Genomic DNA, 21,709 nt, shown 5'->3' with positions numbered 1-21,709 from the left:
TTAAAAAAAATCTCTAGGCACCATAACTTGCTTCCTGGGTTGGCCCCAGAGGTCTGCTCCAAGTCACTGGAGTCCTCTCTCAGGACTAAAACAAAGTTCCCTATGTTATTACTTAATTCATTTCATTCACACCACAGCCCCCTTTCCAATTGCCGTACACTCCCTGAGCGTTGAAGCCTTCCTGTTTACAGAGTATTTTCATATCACCACAGCCCCCTTTCCAATTGCCGTACACTCCCTGAGCGTTGAAGCCTTCCTGTTTACAGAGTATTTTCATATCTGTCATCCTGTCAAACCCTCAGGGCAATGCTGGGGAAGAACTGGTAGGAGGTCTGTATATTATTTTGCAGAAAAACAGGCCTAGAAATACATGGACTTGTTTGAGGTCTCTCAACTTCAAACCACCTCTCACCTTCACGCACAGATTGGCAAGGTGCTGAGGCAGCAAACGGGTCCCCACCCATGATAGGGCTCCCCACCGGTGGTCCTCAGTGCCCAGCGTCTGCAGACTCCTGACCCTGCGAGAGCAAGGGCCCCTTTCACCCTATTCTAGGTCCCAAGAGGAAAGAGGCTAGAAACCAGAGCATGGCACAGTGGGGCCCCGGGACGGTGTGTCAAATGCAGGAGGAAAAAATGGGTGTTGGAAAGTGAAAGTCGCTCTGTCGTGTCCAACTCTTTGCAACCCCAAGGACTATACAGCCCATGGAAATCTCCAGGCCAGAATACTGGAGTGGGTAGCCTTTCCCTTTTCCAGGGGATCTTCCCAACCCAGGGATTGAACCCAGGTCTCCCGCATTGCAGGCAGATTCTTTACCGCCTTTCCGGAGAGGGGATTGCTGTTAACCTCTCCCTCCCTCACCCTTCCCAGGTTCTGGGGTGGGGCCTGGACATTATGAGGCATAGAAACCAGCAAATACTGAGAAAAAGACGAGCCCAAAGGAAGACTTCTTTGCCCTTTTGAAGCCACCAGAGCTCCTCCTGACTCTCCCTGGACCCTCTTGTTGGAATTCCAGAATCCATGGGCGTCAGACCTAATCCCAAGGGATCAAGTCCAGCTGTACCCATTTTCCAGATGAGAAGATTGAGGCCCAAACTCCCCCCCCCCCCACCCAAGGACGAGGGTACCTCTGCAGCAAGATACCTAGCAGGCATGTGAGAAGGGGTGAAGCCCTCCCTCCCCTGCTCTCCCCAGCCCCTTCTGCACTGAAGGAGCACCCTCACCCAAGAAGGGGCTGGGCAGCTGTTCTAGGGGCTGGTTTTCCTGGAAGAGGTTTTCAGGAACATGACAGATCACATTACCAGCTCAGGCCCTGAAGGGCTGAGACCCACCGAGGTGAAAATGGATGGGGGTGGGCAGAGGGTATCCATTGCCATCATATAAATGCGCATGGGGCAGGGGGACACATCTCTGAGTGCTTGGAGGTAGATGCCTATTCCAGAGACTCCAGCAGATATGCACATATCCAGGCTGTCTGGAACTGATATTTAATTTCCTTTTATTAAATTTTCCACAAATCCATGCTGCAAAGCCCCTGGGTAAAGACAGCGTCTGCGGAGCCCAGAAAGGGTGACACCTCTGATACATGTACTGCCCAGGGAAGGGGGCAACCATGTCAGGGAGGCCCTTCACTGCCCCCTAGAGCAGGCTGGGCCAGAGTGCTTTGGCTTAGGGTGGGATGTGTCATTTATTAACCACCTACTGCATGCTGGGCACCATGCCAGGGGCTTTACAGACATCACTGCTTTTCTTTCTCACAACTGCCCTCTGAGACTGTTTTCTGTCCCCATTTTTCCAGTTGAAGAGGGTGCATAATTGGCCCAGTGGCCAGGGCCAACATCAGCATCCAGGTCTCCCTGGCCTTACAGAACCTCCTTTCAGTCCCCGCAGTGTGTTCCTTGGGGGATAAGCATGGACTGCAAACAGAGCCAATGTCTTCATCCTGGACTCAGAATTCTTGGGGAGCTTCTACAGGGAGGTTGGGGGCTTATGAGGGGTTTTCTCCACTGAGGCTGAAAGGGGGAGAATTGGGCCAAACCATCCAGGTGCCACCTCTGCCTGACTCCTGGAGCTGGGCCAAGGAGGGCCCAGGCTGGGTTTGAGTCCTGCTTCCCACCTGCCACATCAGCCTAATGTAATGTGAGAAACAGCAAGGCAATGGGGGCAGGGGAGGGGGGTACAGTGCAGAGGGAGTCTGAGAAGACAGCTGGAGAGATGACAGGGTCACCCTGAAAGATGGCCAGCATCACTGGGAGAAATGGCCCACCATCCCCAAAAGCTAGTCAGTGATACCCTGAGAGGTGTTCAAGTTCACCCAGAGAGAACAGCTGGCAACATCCTAGAGACACCCAGTGACACTCCAAGAGACCCTGATGACACCCTGAGAGATACCCTCCTGAGAGAAAGCCACCATTAACTGCAGAAGCAGCTGGGATGCCCAAAGGACAGGTGGACACAGCCAGTCCCTGGGGACCTGAGTGATACTCTGTCCTGTCCAGTTTGGGGACCTGAAGCTGGCAGGTACCCTGAGGAGGGTGGCACTGGGTGGAGGCCACTCTGCTGTGCCCGCACGACCAGACTCTCTGCAAGAAACCCCCGGTCCAGTGTCAGACCTGAACCGATGCCTTTTCGGGATGTGTGATGGGTTCTCTCTGCCAGGTGCCCACTGCCCGGGCCAAGTACCCTGTCTGCCCTCTCTCCCACCCCCTCCTGCCCCATTTTTGTGGCTCTTCCTCCCCACTGCCCTGGGTTTCCAGAGCTGCTCTCTGACTCCACCCCTGGGCCCTCCAGCCCCTTGCTCCCCAAACAGTGGTCTCCAGACCTGCAACATCAGCATCATCTAGGAGCTCACAGGAATCTTAAGAAATGCAGTCTGAAGCCCCACACCAGACCCACTGAGTCAGAATCTTCATCTGAGCAAGTTCAACCAGGGCTTTTCAGAAGCCCTGGTTGAACCAACGCCCTCTGTGAGCCGTGAACGCCAGCCCACAAGCCTACACCCTCAGAGTCCCTTTCCTATCCCATCAAAGGGTGTCCCAGGATGTGCTGGAGTCCAGGGCAACCTGTGCTCAGGGTGTGTGCAAGTGACAAGGGAGGTGGGGGAGGGGATGTGGACGAGAGAGTTGTCTGGGGCAGTGGGGGTGGGGGGTGTCTGCAGTGGAGGGAGACAAATGTGTGTGGGGGAGGGGGCAGGAGGTGCTGGGGGTGGGATGGGGTCAGTGTAGGGGCCGGCCCATGCTTCAAGCAAGCTCCCCAAGTTGGGGGTTGTCCCTGGTGGTGATGGCTGTGGGCAGGTCTCCGCCCTGGCCTGGCCTCTGCGCGCCCTCGCAAGTCCCATTTCACAGGCAGCCGTTCTGCGAATCCATTATCTGCAGTTCCCCCAGGGGCGGTGGCGCTTAATTAGGGCTGAGCCCGGCCCAGGGCTGAGAAACCGGCGGCTCCATTTAATTGGCGACTTTTCTCTTCCTCTTTGCAGTAGCTCCAGGAGGGGACGGGAATCCTGGGAGTGGCGAGGGATCTGGCTAGGCGGGCGGGCAGAAGAGGATGGCGTTTTCACTAATTAAATTAATTGATTACCCAGAGTGCTAGGCAAAGGGGCCAGCAGGGGCTGCCGTGGAAAGGGTGGGCGGGGCAAGCCGGGCGGGGGTGAGGGCTGCCACCAGACAAAGGGGGTGCCCGTGTCACCTATGAACTCATCCATGATCCCTCATCACCCCGTTCTCCAGGTGAACACTACAACCTCCCCGGAGCGCAGGTGATGAGAGCAAGAAGGGTGGCGGATGGATGGAGCGCCCTCTACAGGCCAAGGCTCAGGCGGACACCAGCCTCCCTCCCCTAGGCGGCAGAGATGGTACAGAATAGCTCTTCCGCCTTTTACACACCAGGAAGCTGAGGCTTACTGAGAGTTACCTGCCCAGGTACAGGTGCTGAAACCAGAATCCAAATCTCAAAGCTCCTGCCGCCAACAGCCTCGTGCTGTTCCCCTTATACTGCCAAAGAGGGGCGTGGTGAGAAACTGGCGCTTCCTAATTCTTCTCCCCCCGAGCCCGCTGGTGGAGAGAGCGAGAGACTGAGCCCTGGCAGAAGGGATGGGGGCTGCAGGATGGAGAGAAGGAAAGGCTGAGGGCAGCTGACCTCTGCCCCTGAGTCTTTGAAGGGTGCTGGGAACAAGGCAGTTGCTGAGGGTCCCCCAACTAGAAGGTCAGCCAACTAGAAGGAAGGGGCTTAAATTAGAGCAGGAGAGATTTGGGGGGCTGTGAATGTCCTCTGACATTCAGGAAGCTTCCATGCAGGGGGCAGCGGGGGAGGTCGAAAGCAGCGGTGGCGTCTCCAGCTTTGCAGACTCCAAGAAGGGGACAGACGCCTGCTCCTCTGGGGCGGAGGAGAGGTGTCTGTCCTCAGACAGGAGGTTGGTAACCTCTGATTGGAGACACTTGGTCAGCCTCAGGCTCTGCAGACCCAGTGCGTGTGTGCGTGCTAAGTCACTTCAGTCGTGTCTGACTCTTTGTGACCCCATGAACTGTAGCCCACCAGGCTCCTCTGTCCATGGGATTTCCCAGGCAAGAATACTGGAGTGGGTTGCCATGCCCTCCTCCAGGGGATCGTCCCGACCCAGTGATCAAACCGAGTCTCCTGAGGCTCCTGCACTGCAGGTGGGTTCTTTGCACAGAGCCAGCAGGGAAGCCCTTAGGACAATTAAAGCGCAGGGTGGTACTGCACAGAGTACCATGGACCTGCATGCAGCCTGGTACTGCGCCCATGTACCACAACTACTGAAGCCTGTGCGCCCTAGAGCCTGTGCTCTGCAACAAGAAAGCAGCCCCAGAACACCGCAACTAGGAAAAAAGCCCGCTGAGCAACGGAGATCCAGAGCAGCCAAAAATAAATAAATTTTAAAAGTTATTAAAAAAAAGATGGGATGGAGGGTCCACAAGGTCTCTTTCAATTTAGATCATTTAGGCACTGGAATTCTCCGAACTGCCACACCAGTAGCCTGGGGCCTTTGGACAACTTGGGGCGTCTTCCATCTGCCCTTTGCCCACTTTTTCTTCCAGCTCCATGACCCCCACCTTCCTCAGCATCCACTGGAGGATGAAGATGCAGGTGAGGGGTCAGGGCTCAGAGGTGGCAGCAACAGCAGGGCAACAGACATGCCCGTGTGTCTGCCAAACGTCACCCTTGAAAGATTCTTCACAGCAGCGCTGTTTGTCATAACCAAAGACTGAGAACAAAGACGGGTTAACTAAGCTATCTGTACATCTGTACAGTGTGATATTATGCAAATGTGAAAAAAAGAATGAAGACGCTCTTTAGGCACTTACACGGAACAATCACCAAGATGGATGATTACGTGAAAAAAGCAAGGTGTCGAACATGTATAATCTACAAAGTTTGGGTGAAAAACACACAAAAAGGAATAAATCTACATAATTGCATGTCTGTGCAGAGACTGTCTCTGAAAGAATACTTAAGAAACTGGCAAAATGGTTACCGCTGGGCGGGGTAGAGGGAACCCAGTGACTCGGACGCGGCTGGGAGGGAGACTTTTCTGTTTTCCCATTTGTACCTTTTGAATTTTGTATTAGGTGTGAGCAGCATCTTTCTCAAAAATATTTAAATATTTAAAAGGCTCTTCAAGGGCTTTTTCCAGCTCCATGGCTCCCCCTACTCGCATCCTGGATCCTGAGGGGGGACCCTGGCCAGACCTGGATGTGTCGCTCAGGTGGGTGGGGAAGAACACAGATGAGAACCGGCTCCAGTGAGGAAGGAAGGAATGGAGGCTCAACTCACCGCTGTCAGAGCCCACCCGCTGCCCTCTCAGCTCATGCTCCCTCGGGCGTGCCTGCTCACGGCTGGCCTAGATCTGGCTCCCCAGTCGCCTTCTCTCTGCAGGGCATGGACACCAGCCTCTGGCTCCCCACCCTGTCGGGCCAGTAGCAGGCACAGAGCCGCGCCGGGGGCCCAGGCCCAGGCCTCAGTGGGCAGCTGGCTTGGAGCCTCACCTCCTCGCTGAGGATCTCTTGGCACTCGGAGTAGTTCACGCGGGCGGCCCACGTGCCATTGGCCAGGCACTCCCGGTAGCCGTTGTCTGGAAAAAGAAGGGCAAGTCAGAATGACCCCAGGCTCCTCTCCCAAAGAGGAGTAACCCGAGCGTCTATCTACCTGCCATTCGTATGTCCATCTACCTGTCCATCTGGGGCAGCCCAGGGGCCGGCTTGCTGGGGGGCCCTAGGTTGAAGCTGGGGAGAGGGGCTTTCTTATTATCTCCATCTTCCTGCCTCTTTCTGCCATTGGCCCCCAACAGAGGTACAGTGGTGACCCCAAAGGCTGCCCATGGGGCCACGGCTGTGCCCACCCACGCTGGCACGATCACACCCATGGGACTGGCCCAGGGGCAGAGGCCTGACTGGCTCACTGGGCTGTCTCCTCGCAGGCCCCAGTGTGAGGCAGATTACACGGTGGGCGCCCTGCTGAGAAACCTCCCATTTTAGGCTCTCACATGGCAGCAAAGCTGAGGGTGAGTCCTGATGACTCAGTTCTCACTCTCGAGGCCGGGCGTGATGCGGAAGGTGTGTGGTGGCAGCTTGCGTGGCACAGTGCACTGACAGGCTTCGTAGGGCAGGACTCACCAGGGTAAGCTACCCCCTGGGGGGTCCTCACGTGGCAGGCTTTCACAGGGCGTGGGGCTCACAGGGCAGGGGACAGGGAAGGTCTCCAGGCTGCCATTTCCCTACAGCTGGCCTCATGTTGGAGGGTCACATGGTGCGAGCAAGCACGGTGGGCAGAAGATGACAGGTGGCCGGAGATGAGGGGTGTGCTGGGGGATGTCAGGGGAGTGGGTCACGTTAGCAAGTATTTTATTATTAAGATCTGGTTGAACAGGCTCCCAGCCTGGCACTTGGGAAAAAAGACAGGAGAGTGGCTGGAGGAAGGGCAAGAGGTCCAGGCTACCACCAGGCTGGAAGCCAGAATGCGTCACTTCCGAAGGACATCGGGAATCGCCTGAGGTCTAAATCGAGGCTGGCTAAAGGGCTCTGGGACACTCTCTTTCCTGCCCACTCTCTGGGGACACCGGGGCCCTGATGCCCAGGCGGGAGGGATCCGAGGGACATTCACATCTTGACCTTTTTCTCCTTTGCTGGGAGAGGTCACTCTGCCCCACTCTGGACCCCTCTTAGGCATTGGTGGCTCTAAATATGTTTTCTTGAGTGAATTCTGGCCCTGACTCCAGGCAGCGCTGGCTGGAAGAGCCTTGAGCCATTTCCACCAGAGCCCCTCCCCTCTGGAGGGCTCTCCATGGTTCACACTAACCTGCATGTCACATCTCCACCCCAGCAGGGCTGGAGGAGGGCGGGGGAAGCTGCGGACCCCAGTCCCCAAGCCTGGAGCCCTGCAGGGGCAGAGGACCCCACAGGAGGCAGATGGGGGCCCCTGCTGCATGAGTAGCATCGGTCAGGTCGCCTCCTGGGACGCTCTCCTCATGTGCAAGAGGGAGGGCTACATCAGCCGATCCCCAGGGTGCCACCCAGCCGGGGACATGTCTCTGCTGGCAGCACCAGACAAGAGGGAGAGGATGGGGCCATGTGTTGGGGGGGTGGGGGTGGGATTTGCTGCCGCTTGCCTGGGAGCGGGAACCTTTGCCTGGCTCTCCCTCCTCTCTAAACCCCGCTCCTTGGCCCTTCTGCTCAGAGGCTGCTCGCCCATAGCACCAGCGGGGAAATGAGGCTAAGTGGATTTTTAAAGCTCTGCTCAGCTTCCCTGCCATTGGACCCAAGTCCCGGCAGAGCTGAGCCCTTGGGCAGAGCTGAAGATGCTGCTCATTCCCTCCTAATTGCTAAATGAGAGAGAAGTTAGCAGAGGGCTGAGGGCTCCATGGCTGGGGTTTCAGGGAGGCCTAGGGGGAGGCAAGGGAGCTGGGGAATCCTATGTGTCTGCGGTGGATGGGAGGTGCCTTGGACCAGAGGCTGTTCCCAGATGTCTACAAACAAAGGGACTTGGTGCCAGAGAATCTGGTGGGAAGGAGCATGAGGGCAGAGGAGGGGGCGTTGCCTTAAGAGAGGCAGCACACTATAGTGTTAAGAACTCGTCACCCAGACAGGGCTTCCCAGGTGGTACAGTGGTGAAGAACCCGCCTGCCAATGCAGGAGATGTAAGACACGTGAGTTCAATACTGGGATCGCAAAGATCCTCTGGAGGAGGGTATGGCAACCCACTCCAGTATTCTTGCCTGGGAAATCCCATGGACAGAGGAGCCTGCTGGGCTACAGTCCATAGGATCGCACAGAGTTGGACATGACTGTGGCGATTTAGCACAGCACCCAGATAGCCTGGGTTCAAATCCTGGCAGCACCCTTTACTAGCTCTGTGACCTCGGACGAGTCCTTCAGCCTCTCCGCTTCCTTATCTGCAAGATAGGAATGATCTTAACAAGAGTTCCTGCTCAATGGTTGAGGGGCGTTTTTAGTTGACACATACAGGGTATGTGGAGCTCTACTTGGCATGTGGTGTGAGCTGTTGCTTTTATTATTATTGTCTTGGAGCTATATTTATACAACCTTACATAAGATTCATAATATGTCACTGTCGCTATCAAAGGAGGCACAGGTCCGGGAGGCACCCCCTTGCCTCAAGCCCCTCCTTTTGAATGCAGGTGGGGCAGGAGCCTGGAGTCCCTCCCAGGCTGGATCATCTGGAGGGAGCAGGCTCTGGTGGGAAGTGAGGTGATCCCGCAAGAAAACAGGCCCAACAGGCAGCATGAAGTTTCCAGGGAGGATGCGACCTCCTTGTCTTTAATTGCTGAGCTGAGCATTCCTCCTGGAGAATCACGGGAAAATTGATATTTTTGGAAATATTTCCCATCCCTTTGAAGATCAGATACAGCGGGAAGGAGGGCATTGGGGAGAAGGCCTAGACATCCTGGAAGCACCTCCTCAGTAAACGAATTAATTGGTGCCTAATGATTAGGTACAAATCTGGGTTCCCAGTCACCCCTGATTACGCGGTGTTTCTCATCATTGTGACAGGGGAGGCACCTGGAAAGGGGAGTCTCCTAGCCCTGCCCCCACCTCAAGGAACCATCACCTCCTCCTGCTCTTCTCCTGGGATCACAGATGGAAGAGCAAAGGAGCCAAGAGGACACTTCGGCCAAACCTCCCACCCATCCTGCAGGTGGAGAAACTGAGGCCCCAGGCAGGGCCAGTTGCAGAGAGCTCCTTAACCAGTTGTGGGTGGAGTTGGGACTAGAACCCAGGACTCCTGGCTTCCACTCAAAGGCAGGGCTGACAAATCGAGGAGCATGTGTCTAGGCACTAAAGGTGTATTCGGAGCAGGGGGTGTCAAGTTGTCCTTGGGGACAAGATTGGGGACAGTTCATGGGGAGTGGCCAGGGCTGGCTACAAAGGTAGGTCACACGGTAGCCACAGAGAAGGAACCACAGAAAGGCTGACTCTGAGCAAGGGTGTGACAGGGTCGGATGAGAAACTGGGGCTGGAGAGTGAGGTACCTTGAACCGGGGCAGCGGCACTGGGGATGGAAGGCAGGGAGGGTCAGACGTGAGAGTCACCCTGGAGGCGGGACTGACAGGACCTGGTGCTGTTACGAGCGGGGTTGCGGGGCTCCCTCTGGAAGTAGCCCCCCATCCCCCAACATACACCAGCCCTAATGTTGCCTCCCTCCAGGGAGCTCTGGGGCCGGGCACCCAGCCGGCTGAGTGGAGGAGCAGGAGGGCTCTGGTTTCCCAGCTCCAGTGCCACCTCCAAGCTTTGGGACCTTGGGCGATTTCCGTCTTGCTGCCTCCATTTCCTAATGGTAAAAGGGGCCCAACTAAGTTGGAGGTTGGCAGGATGAGCACCCCAAACTTTTCTTCAGGCCCTTCTGCCCTTCCTCCTACTTACATTCTCCTCACACCTCCTCCAGGCTCTCTTCTCCTCCTGGGTCCAGGGTGCGGTTGCAGACACACAAGGCTGCGTGGTCTGGCTGTTCCAGCCTCCTGACCAGTCCCAACACCTCCCCAGGGCCCTCCCCACCCCTCCTGGACTGTGGCCCCCAACCCTAGCCCCCTTAATCCAGCTGGTAAAAAAGGGGAGGGGCAGGAGAAGGAAATTGAGAGTTTTGAGCTGGACAAAGTCTTAAGAAGCTGTGTTGTCCAGCCCTCTCCATCCTCAGATGAGGGGCCAGAGGACCATAAAAGAGGGGGAAAAAATGTGCTAAAGGTCACACAATTATCTGGTATCTGAGATCACCCTCTGTCCCCTCTTTGGGCTCTAAGCTCAGGCCCACCAGACCCCAAAGGCCCACCCAGGGCCCCCCCCCCCCCCCCCGCCCCTCCCTCAGACAGGTCAGGGCCCTTGGCCTGCAGCTGTTGCTCTCTTGATAAGCAGGGGCTGTGAGTCATTGACAGGGGAGAGCAAATTAATTCTGAGGGTGACAGGTGGCATAGCAAGAAGCTGCAAAGCCTGGAGGTGGAGGCTCAGGGCCCAAGGGGAGCAGGGTGTTTATGTGAGGATCAAGTATCTGAACAAGCCCTGCCCGGGTCAGTTCTCCTCTGTCCCCACCCCACTTGTGGGCCTGCCTGCAAGGGCAAGCCCCCTGCCTGTGGATCTAAAACGCTGAGTCCCCTACCTCATGGCTGGAGGACACTGGGTAGGCCTGGGAACTTCTCTGAGCAAAGTTGGGGCTACTCTGATGACCCCTGCCCTACCTCACGGCTCATGCCAACATTAACCCAGTAGGTCAACTGCAGAGGAAAGTGTCAGACAGACCTGGATGCAAATTCCAGCTTCACCTCTTACCAGCAGGTGATCTTGGGCAACTTCCCTAACCTCTCTGAACCTCGGAGGTCTTAATTATATAACATAGTTGCCTTAATTATATAACATAGTTACATGTAGCATCTTCCAGACTATTGCTGAGTGCCCCCAGTAAACAGCAGAGTGCCCAGTAGAGCACAGAGCTGGCCTTTGGTCAATGGCAGCTGTACCCATGAACGGTATTGGTATTATCATTGTCACTGTCAGTACTGTTTTCCCCACCTCCAACAAGCCCCCAGTTCTCCGCATCCTGCCCCACCTCCCAGGAGACGGTCTACCTTTCTCAGGCTTCCTTACTTGTGGTATTGTAGCGGACGCCGTAGAAATAAGCGGGACAAGGTCGAACTACCAGCTGCCCTGCAGGACTCTGGGGCCAGCAGGTACCAATAAGGTCCACGGAAGCATTGCACTGCAGTCCTGGAGGCAGAGACGGCTGGTGAGACAGAGCAACATCCCCACTCCAGTGTCCCCCCAGCTGGTCCACATTCACACACCAACTGAGGACAAGACAGCAATGACCCCAGTGCGGAGATGAGCTCTTTTTCTGCAGAGGAGATACCAAGGGAAGGAATCTGAATTTGATCCTATGGCACTAGGGAGCCAATGTGGGTTCCAGAGCAGAGGAGGAACAGGGACACTGGGGTGGTGTTAAAGCTGAGGTCCTGGCTGGCATTTAGAGGAAGGCTGGACATGCTCCAGGTCCCCTGCTCTGTAGTCTGAGGACACTTCTCTTGGCCCTGCACTTGGTGTAGACTGGAGCGCTCAGAATTCACAGCCTGGAACAGCTTGGAAGAAACCCAGCCAATCCCCGACTCAGTCCCCTCACACACCTCTAGAACCAAACCCCATCTGCTCTGAACCTGTAGGAACCAGTTGAAAGAAGTTGGCCCACCTTCCAGCTCACCTGATAACCACAATCACTGAACATTTGTGTTCTAATCTATGCTAGGAAAGGACTGGCTGAGAGGGATCATGGAGAAAAAAAGGAGAGAGACACTATGTGGGGAATTACTGAACTAGTAATTTGGAACCCAGGCTTCAGACTGGGCTCTGCTACTCATTTGCTGTGTGAGCACAGGCAAATCACTTGCCGCCTCTGGGCCTGAGTGTCTTTATCAATAATGATGTAGTTGGATCTGATCAGAAATTCTTAATCTCAGTCCACTGGAAATTTTACAGGTTCTTACCGACTTTGAAATTTAATGAAAAATTTGTTCTATACATGCATTTTAATTGGGAAAGGGACCATGGCTTTCATTAGATTCTCAAAGGGAGTCTGTGACTCAAAAAAGGGTATAAACAACTGGACTAGAAAGCGGATGTCAAAATCCCCTTCCAAATGTTTGCCCTTAATTGGAAATTAAGAGCTTTTGGAGTCGTGTGTGTGTGTGTGTGTGTGTGTGCACAGGCACAGTGGAGCAGAGTTGAAGTCACAGTAACACTTCTGGAGGGCAGGGGGCTTTTGGTCTCCAACAGGTGGGGGCTGGGCTAAGGACAGTCCTGGCCCCTCTCCTGATGCTGCCCCTTCTTTCTCCCCTTTCCAGGCCCCTCTCCTCTCGAGGCTGTCACACCAGTCCTATGGAGGCCCAGTGTGTCCATCACGATGGGAGTGGGTTAATAACTCAAGACTGGCCCTAGAATGTACAGATAAGCCGGGGAGAGCCATGAACCAATGAAGGGCAGCATCATCAGTGCAGGGCATCAGCAGCTGCCAAGCCCTACAGGGGTCTGCCTGCCATCCCCTCCCCAGCCAAGCCTGTAGCCAGGCTCTCAGGAAACAGCACTGGGTAGACTGGCGTCCCTTCCCGGCTGAACGCAACACGAGTGCTGAGTGACCCTTGTACCAAATGCTGGTTTTTCTTTCTAATCAAAGCTATTCATAGGGTGTGCGGGCAAGTCCAGGCTCAAGGGACAGAGGCCTTGAGGCCAAGTGTTTTAACTGAAAGAGAAAGAAATTGGAATTGGGGCTTGACACAAGGAGACGACGACTAGCCAGGCGGTGGAGTTGGGTCAAGCCCTGGCGCTGTGCCACCATGGCGCCTCCATGAATGGCACCACAGAGAGGTGCTGGGGGTAGGGCAGTGAGGAAAGCAGGTTGAGATTTTAATCTGCCTTGGGTCCCGCGGATAGAGCTGAGCCCGGAGAAGGGGAGAAGCCGCAGGTGTGTGGCTGTGGGGAGGGAGGGATAACATTATGGACCGTGCTGTTTTTTCAAAGCCCTTCTTCGTGTATTTTGTTTGCTCCTCATCCACCCTGCAATGCCATTATTCCCCCTAAAAACTTACAAATTTGTTATTCCCTTTTTACAGATGGGAAAACTGAGGCCCAGGGAAGTTAAGTGACTTGCCCAAGGCCATAAGCCAATGAATGAAAGAACCAAGCCTCTTCACCAGGTGCTTTGGACTCTAAATCGAGTACTCTATTATAACCACATTGCGTGCCAATCTGGGGGGTGGGACAATCAAGGAGGCAGTAGGGAAAGCAGCAGTATTTACTGAGAGCTGACTGAGTGCCAGGCAACTGCCAAGTGCTTTGTATCTTCCTATATATCTACACGGGCTTCCCTGGTGGCTCAGACGGTAAAGAATCTGCCTGCAATGCAGAAGACCTGGATTCAATCCCTGGGTTGGAAAGATCCCCTGGAGAAAGGAATAAGACTACCTACTCCAGTATTCTCGCCTGGAGAATTTCATGGACAGAAGAGCCTGGTGGGCTACAGTCCATGGGGTTGCAAAGAGTCTGACACCACTGAGCGACTAACACTTTGACTTTTCGTATATCTACATCTGACTGAATAACCTTCCTCAATAGATGGTTCATTCACTCACACATTCACAGTTTAGGCTCTGGGAGCTTTAAATGGAATGTCACGAGCGGCACCTGGGACTTGCCTAAGGCACACTATCAGTGTAGCTTCTCTACCTCCCCACCCTTTCTCTCTCCTGCCCTGGACAGTTCCCCAGCACCCCTTCAACACAGGCAGGTAACCACTAGGCACCAGCCACAGCCAAGACCAGCCCAGAGCCAAGGCAGAAACCCACTGCTCAGCTGATGGCCCTCCTGGTCTCCAGGACCAGGTCTCAGCCAGTGGTCAGAGGCCTGACCCCTCCCACAGTTAGTCGGGATATGCGAGTGGGAGGGGCCAAGGGAGAAGCCTTTTGCCCCTAGTCTGTGGTACAGATTAGGATTCCATAGCACCTAATATGGGCCTCACACCATCTGCCAACGTGGGTGCTCATTCTCCCCATTTTACAGATAAGAAAATTGACGCCCAGCTAATTGTTTATCCTTAGTCACACAGACACTAAGAGGCAGAAGTGGGTTTTCACGCCTGCCCTGGGCTCTTTCCACTGCACCACAGCGGTGCCCAGTCTGAGCAATTGGCCCTCACAGCATTTGGTTGGGCCCGTCCCTGTGCCCTGGGTTCCTCCGCAGTCTCCCTCCCTCCCTCATCCTGTGAAGCTCACAAAAGGCTGCACGGAGCTGGCATGGGGGGAACATTGCAGCAGACGTGACCTTTACATTAACAGCCCAGAAAATCCTGCAGGGAATGAATGTCTGTGTGCGAGACGGGGAGAAAGGGAGACAGGCAGCGAGAATGAAGAAGAGAAACCAAATGCAAGGGGCCAGGAGACGATGTTGCCCCTACCTCCGGAATAAAAGGCCGGCTAGCTGGCCTGGGGTCCGGGCGGGGGTGGGGGTGAGGGTTGGGTGGGCAGGGTCTGAGGGAAGGAGGAGCCAAGAAGCCAAGAAGGGCCAATCAGGAGCGGAGACCAGCTCTGACTCCCAAATACAGGCTAGAAAGTTCAAAGTCCGGGTTGGCCCCTAGATTTTAGGGAGCGGATGGATGGAGACCGGAGAGGTAGAGAGCGAAAAGAGGAAGGAAGGAAAAGGGCTGCAACCTCTGAAGGGGAAGGGTGCGCAGGATTTGAGGGGCTGGGGTAAAAACCTTTGTCGAACACCGCTTCCCTTGTGGCTCAGCTGATAAGGAATCCGCCTGCAATGCGGGAGACGTGGGTTCGATCCCTGGGTTTGGGAAGATCCCCTGGAGAAGGGCAATGTGAAAGGCACTGATGAAATTCATGCCACCTATTCAATTCACTTCACCACTTTGAGAAGAATAGAGCGTGGGGTGGGAGGGAAGCGGGGGAAAAAGGAGGAGAGAGAGGGTGAGAGAGGACATAGGAGACAAGATCTGAGAATAAAACAGGGAGAAGCGGACAGAAAGCCAGGAGAACAAGATACAGAGAACAATAATTTCAGAGGGGTGGGGGTGGGGAGGACCTGGATCTTCTAGTTGGAAAGGGGAGAAGGAAGGAAAGGAAGCCCTGGTGTCAGTCAGTATGGGGGCTGTAAGGACCTGGAGGTCAGGGCTGTTGGACTGTGATTACTGGAACAATATCCTTTCCCTACAGGTCCCACTGGACTTTGCTCGTAGCTCAGACGGTAAAGAATCTGCTTGCAGTGCAGGAGACCCAGGTTCAATCCCTGGGTCAGGCAGCTATTCACCCCAGTATTCTTGCATGGAGAATTCCATGGACAGAGGAGCCTGGCAGGGTTACAGTCCATGGGGCCCCAAAGAGTCGGACATGACAGAGACTTCAGTAAGCACAGGTCCCAATGGTACAAATGCCCAATCTCTCCTGCACTCCTGGGGGATATTTTCCCACTTTAATATCATAGTTCTGGGGGTGAGAAACAGTTTGGACCAGAGTAAACCAGCCTTGCAAATAGCCAAGCAGAATTACCAGTCAGCAGCATGAAGCCTGAGTTACTTTTAGGAGCCAACTCCTCCCCACTTCAACCCATCCCATGGAGCCCCTCCTGGTCCATAAGGTAATGGATGTGGAGGAATAAAGACTTTACTCTTTATTCACAAGTTTCTCCTGACCGCCTAAGAAACACTGTAGGAGCTGGGGATACAGTGCCTGTTCTAGGAGCTAGGATACAGTAATGAATAAAATAAATACCCTTCCATCAGTCTACAGGGTTGGAGGGTGGGACTGTGTGTGCATACAGACATAAAGTGGGGCTTCTCTCGTGGCTCATGGTAAAGAATCTGCCTGCCAATGCAGGAGACCTGGGTTCGATTCCTGGGTCGGGAAGATTCCCTGGAGAAGGAAATGGCTACCCACTCCAGTATTCTTGCCTGGGAAATGCCATGGACAGAGGAGCCTGGCAAGCTGTAGTCCCTGGGGTCCCAAAGAGTCAGACATGACTTAGGGACTAAACAACAACAACAACAATAGACATGAACAGATAAAGACTGACAGGAGGGGAGTTCCCTGGTGGTCTAGTGGTTAGGATTCAATACTTCCACTGCTGTGCCCAGGGTTCAGTCCCTGGTCAGGCAACTGAGATCCCACAAGAGTTCCCACAAGCCAAGCAGCAAAAAAAAAAAAAAGAGAGAGAGACTGAGAGCTATTTTGATTTGGTCCTAACATTAAGCAGGGACCCAACAGAAGTGAGAGAGGGAACTCTGTGCATAGCTGGGGAGTGGGCAGAGAGTGTTCTAGGAAGAGGGACCAGCAAGTCCCTGAGGCAGGTGTGTGCTCAGCGTATCTGAGGTGTTAACACTCCTGTCACGTGGTGGCTCACCTCCTCACTCATGGGGAACCTAGATCCCTCAGAGTTTTTTCTGGGGACAGGGGAGTGGGGCCAGGTAGTGCATGAAACTGGTCCTGCATCTTCCTCCTTCCCCACACATGCCCAGAGCAGACATGGGGGCGTGGGGGCCCGTGGTCAGCCTGCCCCAGATCCCTGCGGATGGAGGGAAGAGGAGAGAGGAACAGCATGAAACACTCCCACCTGCTTCTGAAAACTCCTGCTGAGTCAGAGTCCTAGGGGAACTGCTCTAATGAATAAATAAGAACCCTTTGAAGGCGGCCTATTTAAAATTGTGCGCAACTGGGCACTGGGCTCTTCCCCTAGATGGATCATATAGTTCCCTTTCCATTGTGTTCAGGAGCCAAATGTGCTCAGCAGACCTTTTTCCATGGTAGATAACTTCCGAGGAAGACTGGAACCTGGTTCCTGTCTCTAGTTATGTCGAGTCTCCCACTGGGGGCTTCTGAATGAGCCGGTTAGGTGGGCACTTGGCAGGAGCCCTGTAGCTGGGAAGCCCAGCCCCCTGTTTGGTTTAAGCCCAGGAGAGGAGCTCAGCCAAGGCCGCCCAGAGGGGTCAGCAGGTGGCCCAAGGGCAATCTCTGAAACACACGTGCTTGCCCTTTCTGGGAAGCTGCTGCTAGGATGAACGGGCAAGGGCTCTGCCTGGGTCACCTGGGAGGGAGAAGCCGGGCCTAGAGTCTTTGGTCTTTGCTCAGCCATCTTGCCATTGGGCTGTGACCTCCTCGACTGGGCAGAATAGAAAGATGCCTTTGTATGGCGTGTGATTCCTCAGGACATGTGTGTGGGAGCCTCCTACCCTGTGGGCTCTTCATTTTTGCATTTCTGGCACCCAGTACAGTGTCAGGAACATAGCAGGGCCTAAGGAAGACTGGGGGCTGTGTATAAACCCAGTATAGGTATGGGACACTGCAGGAGTGACTCTGCACCCCAGATGACTGACCAGCAGGCCCTGGATACCATGCCTCTCTGGGTGACCACATACACAGTGGTGAAAATGTCCAGAATCAGGCCCATCTGATTCAAATCTTAGGGCTAGAGCTTAGTAACCGTGTGTGCTCGGGCAAGTTACTTAACCTCTCTGAGCTGTAGGTTCCTAGTCTGTAAGATGATGATAAAAATACTTGCTAACAATATTGTTGTGATGATTGAATGAAAGTACTTAGAATGGAGTCTGACATATAATAGCCACTAAGTATATCTTTGTTGTTGTTTTGTTTAGTTGCTCAGTCGTGTCCAGCTCTTTGGGACACCATGGACTATAGCCTGCCAGGCTCCTCTGTCCATGAGATTTCCCAGGCAAGAATACTGGAGTGGGTTGCCGTTTCCTTCTCTAGGGGATCTTCCTGACCCAGGGATCGAACCCAAGTCTCCTGCATTGGCAGGTGGACTCTTTACCACTAAGCTGCCAGGGAAGCCCAAGAAAATATTAGCTATCATTATTTACTATTATCACTCATGACCTTCAGACAGGGGATTACCCTGGGTCCTTGTCAGCAATATGATTTCCATGTGTTTCTGATGTTCACTGGTCAATAATTCTATTACTTTCTGGCATCATCATATTCATACCATTATTTTATACGTTTCCAAGTCTGTGGTCTGCCACATAATGGAGCCTTAACCCTGGGGACGCACTTTCTCCCTGCTCCTGGCATGTGAGAGGCCCCCCAAAGGCCCCAGCTCAATGCCAGCCACCCCAGGCCAGACGCCCATCCATCTGTCTCAGTCCCTCCACCCCACCCTCACCATCTGTCTCTACCAGTGCCCGTCGGTCTGGGTAGGTCTTAGTGCTGGAAGACAAATAGCCTGTTTTCAGAGGCTGCTGTGGAGGGTGATGGACTGCGTGCCCTGAAGCCAGGCAGATTGGGCTGGGGGCAGGGACATGGGGTACAAATCATCAGGGAATGGATGGCATTCATCACGCCCCGCTGCCTCCGAGGACTGATGACTCCGTCATAGGCTCAGGAATGTCACTGTGCAGGAGCACACAAGGCAAGTTAAAGGAGACTGACCTGCCCCCCCCCTCCTCCCCCCGCCATCAGTGCACAGGGCCTGGGGCATGGAGGGCTCCATCTCAGGCCAGGCCTCTGAGTAGGTCTCCTCCCTCCCAGGCTTTCTCCTCTACAGCTCCAGACTCTCGCTCCAGATCTTTCCCATTCCTCAGCCAACTTTGCAGCCAGATGTTCTGGGCTGTCAGTATCTCCCCAGGCTTCCTGCCCTTCCTGTCTCACCCCTTCCCTGTTCTTCCACCAAACCCACCTGCTGTTCCTTGGTCAACTCTAGCTTCGACTCAGAGCACTGGCTCTTTTCTGCCAGTCTCTGCTCAGAATCTCTCAGAGACTCGCTTTGAAACTTCCTCCTTCAGGAAGCCTTCCTGGATTCACACCACCCCTGATCTAACCTCCCTGCCGCCTCCACTGTAGTGAGCAGCTCATGGCTAGTGTCTGCCTCTCATTCCAGCTACAAGGTGAGCACTTTTAAAATCCTGCTTTTACCAACAATAATCAATAATACTCAGTAGTGGTATGGCACTCTACAGTTTATGAAATATCGCCATTAAATGTAGTGCCTTTAATTGCAATGGATCCTTGAGGCAGTTATCAGCCATATTACTCTTCAATTACAGAGTGAGGCTCAAGGAACTCAAGGGCATGCTCATCCCTGAAGTCAAATCTACCAGCGGGGACCCCTAGGGCAGACAGAACAAGACTGAGCGCCACTATGAGCACGGGAACACAGTCAGTGCTCCAGGTCCCATTCCTCCCCTACCTCCTCCCCCCGCCAGTAGGGAGGGAACAGTAGGCCAGGGGGCAGCTGCTCGGCACTGTGGAGTCCTCCTCTCCCCGCAGGCCCAGAATCAGAAACTCCCTGCGTTCCTGTAGCACACGGTGGCCGTTTCTCCACCAGCATGCGTCTTGTGCTCCTCCTCACGGCACATGTGTTTATGGACTTGACCCCCAGACCAGACTGTCAGCCCCTCTTTGTTCTGCCAGGGAACATGGGTCCTGGCACACAGTAGGTGCTCAGTTAATCAACTAATTAACTCAAACAGAGAGACCTGCAGAGAAAAAGGAATTACCAAAGAAGAGTCCCTCAAAGACCCTTAGGTACCCCTCTCCATCTTCACTGGGCAACAGCATCGTCAGACCCTAGTTAAAGGGGTCAGGATGAGGGTTCAGGGACCGCACTCCAGATTAGAAAACGCGTGGCCCCAGAGCCCACAAACTTAATTCTCCCATCTCAGTTTCCTCATGAGTATAAATTGTTGTTTAGTCGCTAAGTCATGTCTGACCCTTTGCAACCCCATGGACTGCAGCACGCCGGTCTCCTCTGTCCTCCACTATCTCCCGGAGTCTGCTCAAACTCATGTCCGTTGAGTCTGTGATGCTATCTAACCATCTCATTTTCTGCCGTCCCCTTCTCCTTTTGCCTCTAATTTTTCTCAGTGTCAGGGCCTTTTCCAGTGATTTGGCTCTTTGCATGAGGTGGCCAAAGTATTGCATCGTAAACTCTTGTGAGGATGAAATAGGATTATTATACAAAAGCACTTTGTAAATGGTGAAATTATACAAGTATTAGTAACATTTACAGTCCTTTCTGTTGAGGAGGCGTAGAGCACGGTGCTAAGGGACATATGTGGAAGCCAGGCTGCCTGGGCTCAAGTCAGCACTTACTACTTCTGCTCCAGGCCTCAGTTTCCTTATGTGTAAAAGGGATATACCCGCTACTGCCTCAGGAGGTCATTGTGAAAACTGGGTTAATACACAGACAGTCTCGACTTAACGATGGTTCTACTTAATGATTTTTTGACTTTACGATGGCTTGAAAGCAATAGGCATTCAGCACAAACAACACTTCTAATTTTGAAGTTTGACCTTTTCCCAGGCTAGTCATGTGGTACAATCCTCTCTCCTGATGCTGGACAGTGGCAGCAGCCACAGTCCCCAAACAGTCATGCGATTATGAGAAGAAACAACTGTCAATGCACTTACAACCACTCTGTACCCACACAGCCATTCTGGTTTTCACTTTAGTATGCCATAAATGACATACGATACTTTAATTAAAAAAAAAAAAAAAGGCTTTGCGTCAGATGGTTTTGCTCAACTGTAGCTAATGTAAGTATTCTGAGCGTGTCAAAGTAGACAAGTCTAAGCTACGCCTAGGTTATGTGTATTCAATGCATTCTTGGCTTATGATATTTTCCATTTACAATGGGTTTACCTGGACGTTTCCCCATCGCGAGTCAAGGAAGATCTGTTCTCAAACACCTCGGATGGTGCCCTGCACAAAGCTGTTGTTATTTAGTCACTTGTCTGACTCTTCATGACCCCTGGACTACAGACTTCGCTGTCCCTCACCATCTCCTGGAGTTTGCTCAAACTCATGTCCATTAAATCGGTGATACCATCCAGCCATCCAGCCATAGTTAGCACCATGCATATTCTGCTCCAGGCATTTTTAGCAGCAGAACAGCAGACTCTCTTCCTCACTGACGCCTGAGTCACAGCCCAGCCTTCCGCTCTGTTGATTCTCACAGCAGCAAGGGCTGGGGTGTCTTCCCCTGTTTTCCAGCCCAGAGCCAGGAGATAACACCTGGGCACACTTGCCCCAAGCCCCTCTGTCACCTAATCGCAGCTCTTTCCCACCACTCCTACTTAACACGGCACTCTGTGGACAAATGATGGATTGCTTGGAGCCCCAGAGAGGAAATCCCTCCACTATCCCTGCCTTCTCGCCAGCCATGTGTAGGTGTTGGAGCCCTGGGGGAGATGGGTGGTGGGGCTCTGGGGACCTGGAACCTTGCAGGAGGCAGATGGGCATGCTCACCAGAGACGTTGCTGGCCACGGACAAGCTCTCGCAATGCTGGTCCTGGAGGGAGGCAGAGATGGAGTTCAGCCCCAGGAGGAGAAGGGCCTGTGGGCACAGGAGGCGAGGGAGTCGGTTAGACTGTGCCAGGAGCAGTCTGGACTGCAACTTCCTGCCGCTTCTAGTCTCCTTCCTCCTCCGTACAGTCTTATCCAGACACACCTCCTTCTCCCACCAACCCAGCCTCCCTGCCCTCCTGCCCTGTGTCTTTCTTGCCTACAACATCTGGGGCTGCCCTGCTCTAAGAGGAACCTGAAAAGAAGGCAGGTGACAGCGGGAGCCCAGGTTCCCAGGACAGAGGTGAACTCTCCCTGAGGACAGGGAGGCTCTGCCTGATAAAGCCACCTCCATTCTCATGGGATCACAAGGATGGCCCAGCTGTGTCCCAACACACACCCACACTCA

General features: G+C 53.9%; 1 protein-coding gene across 1 annotated transcript in view; it reads right to left on the bottom strand.

Annotated features, from left to right (window-relative positions):
• The window catches only part of CRHR1 (corticotropin releasing hormone receptor 1), a 53,407-nt gene that overhangs the window by 7,550 nt on the left and 24,148 nt on the right, over nucleotides 1–21,709 (bottom strand). Inside the window, exons 2-4 of the mRNA XM_070773674.1 lie at nucleotides 21,265–21,352; nucleotides 11,104–11,223; nucleotides 6,001–6,086 (exon numbers count right to left, since the gene is read on the bottom strand). Coding sequence (XP_070629775.1) covers nucleotides 6,001–6,086; nucleotides 11,104–11,223; nucleotides 21,265–21,352 — 294 coding nt within the window. The remainder of the gene's footprint in view (nucleotides 1–6,000; nucleotides 6,087–11,103; nucleotides 11,224–21,264; nucleotides 21,353–21,709) is intronic.

The sequence above is a fragment of the Bos indicus genome, chromosome 19, assembly GCF_029378745.1.
Source record: "Bos indicus isolate NIAB-ARS_2022 breed Sahiwal x Tharparkar chromosome 19, NIAB-ARS_B.indTharparkar_mat_pri_1.0, whole genome shotgun sequence".
Lineage (NCBI taxonomy): Eukaryota > Metazoa > Chordata > Mammalia > Artiodactyla > Bovidae > Bos > Bos indicus.
Note: the sequence above shows the minus strand (reverse complement) of the source record. Positions and strands in the feature narration are given on the sequence as shown.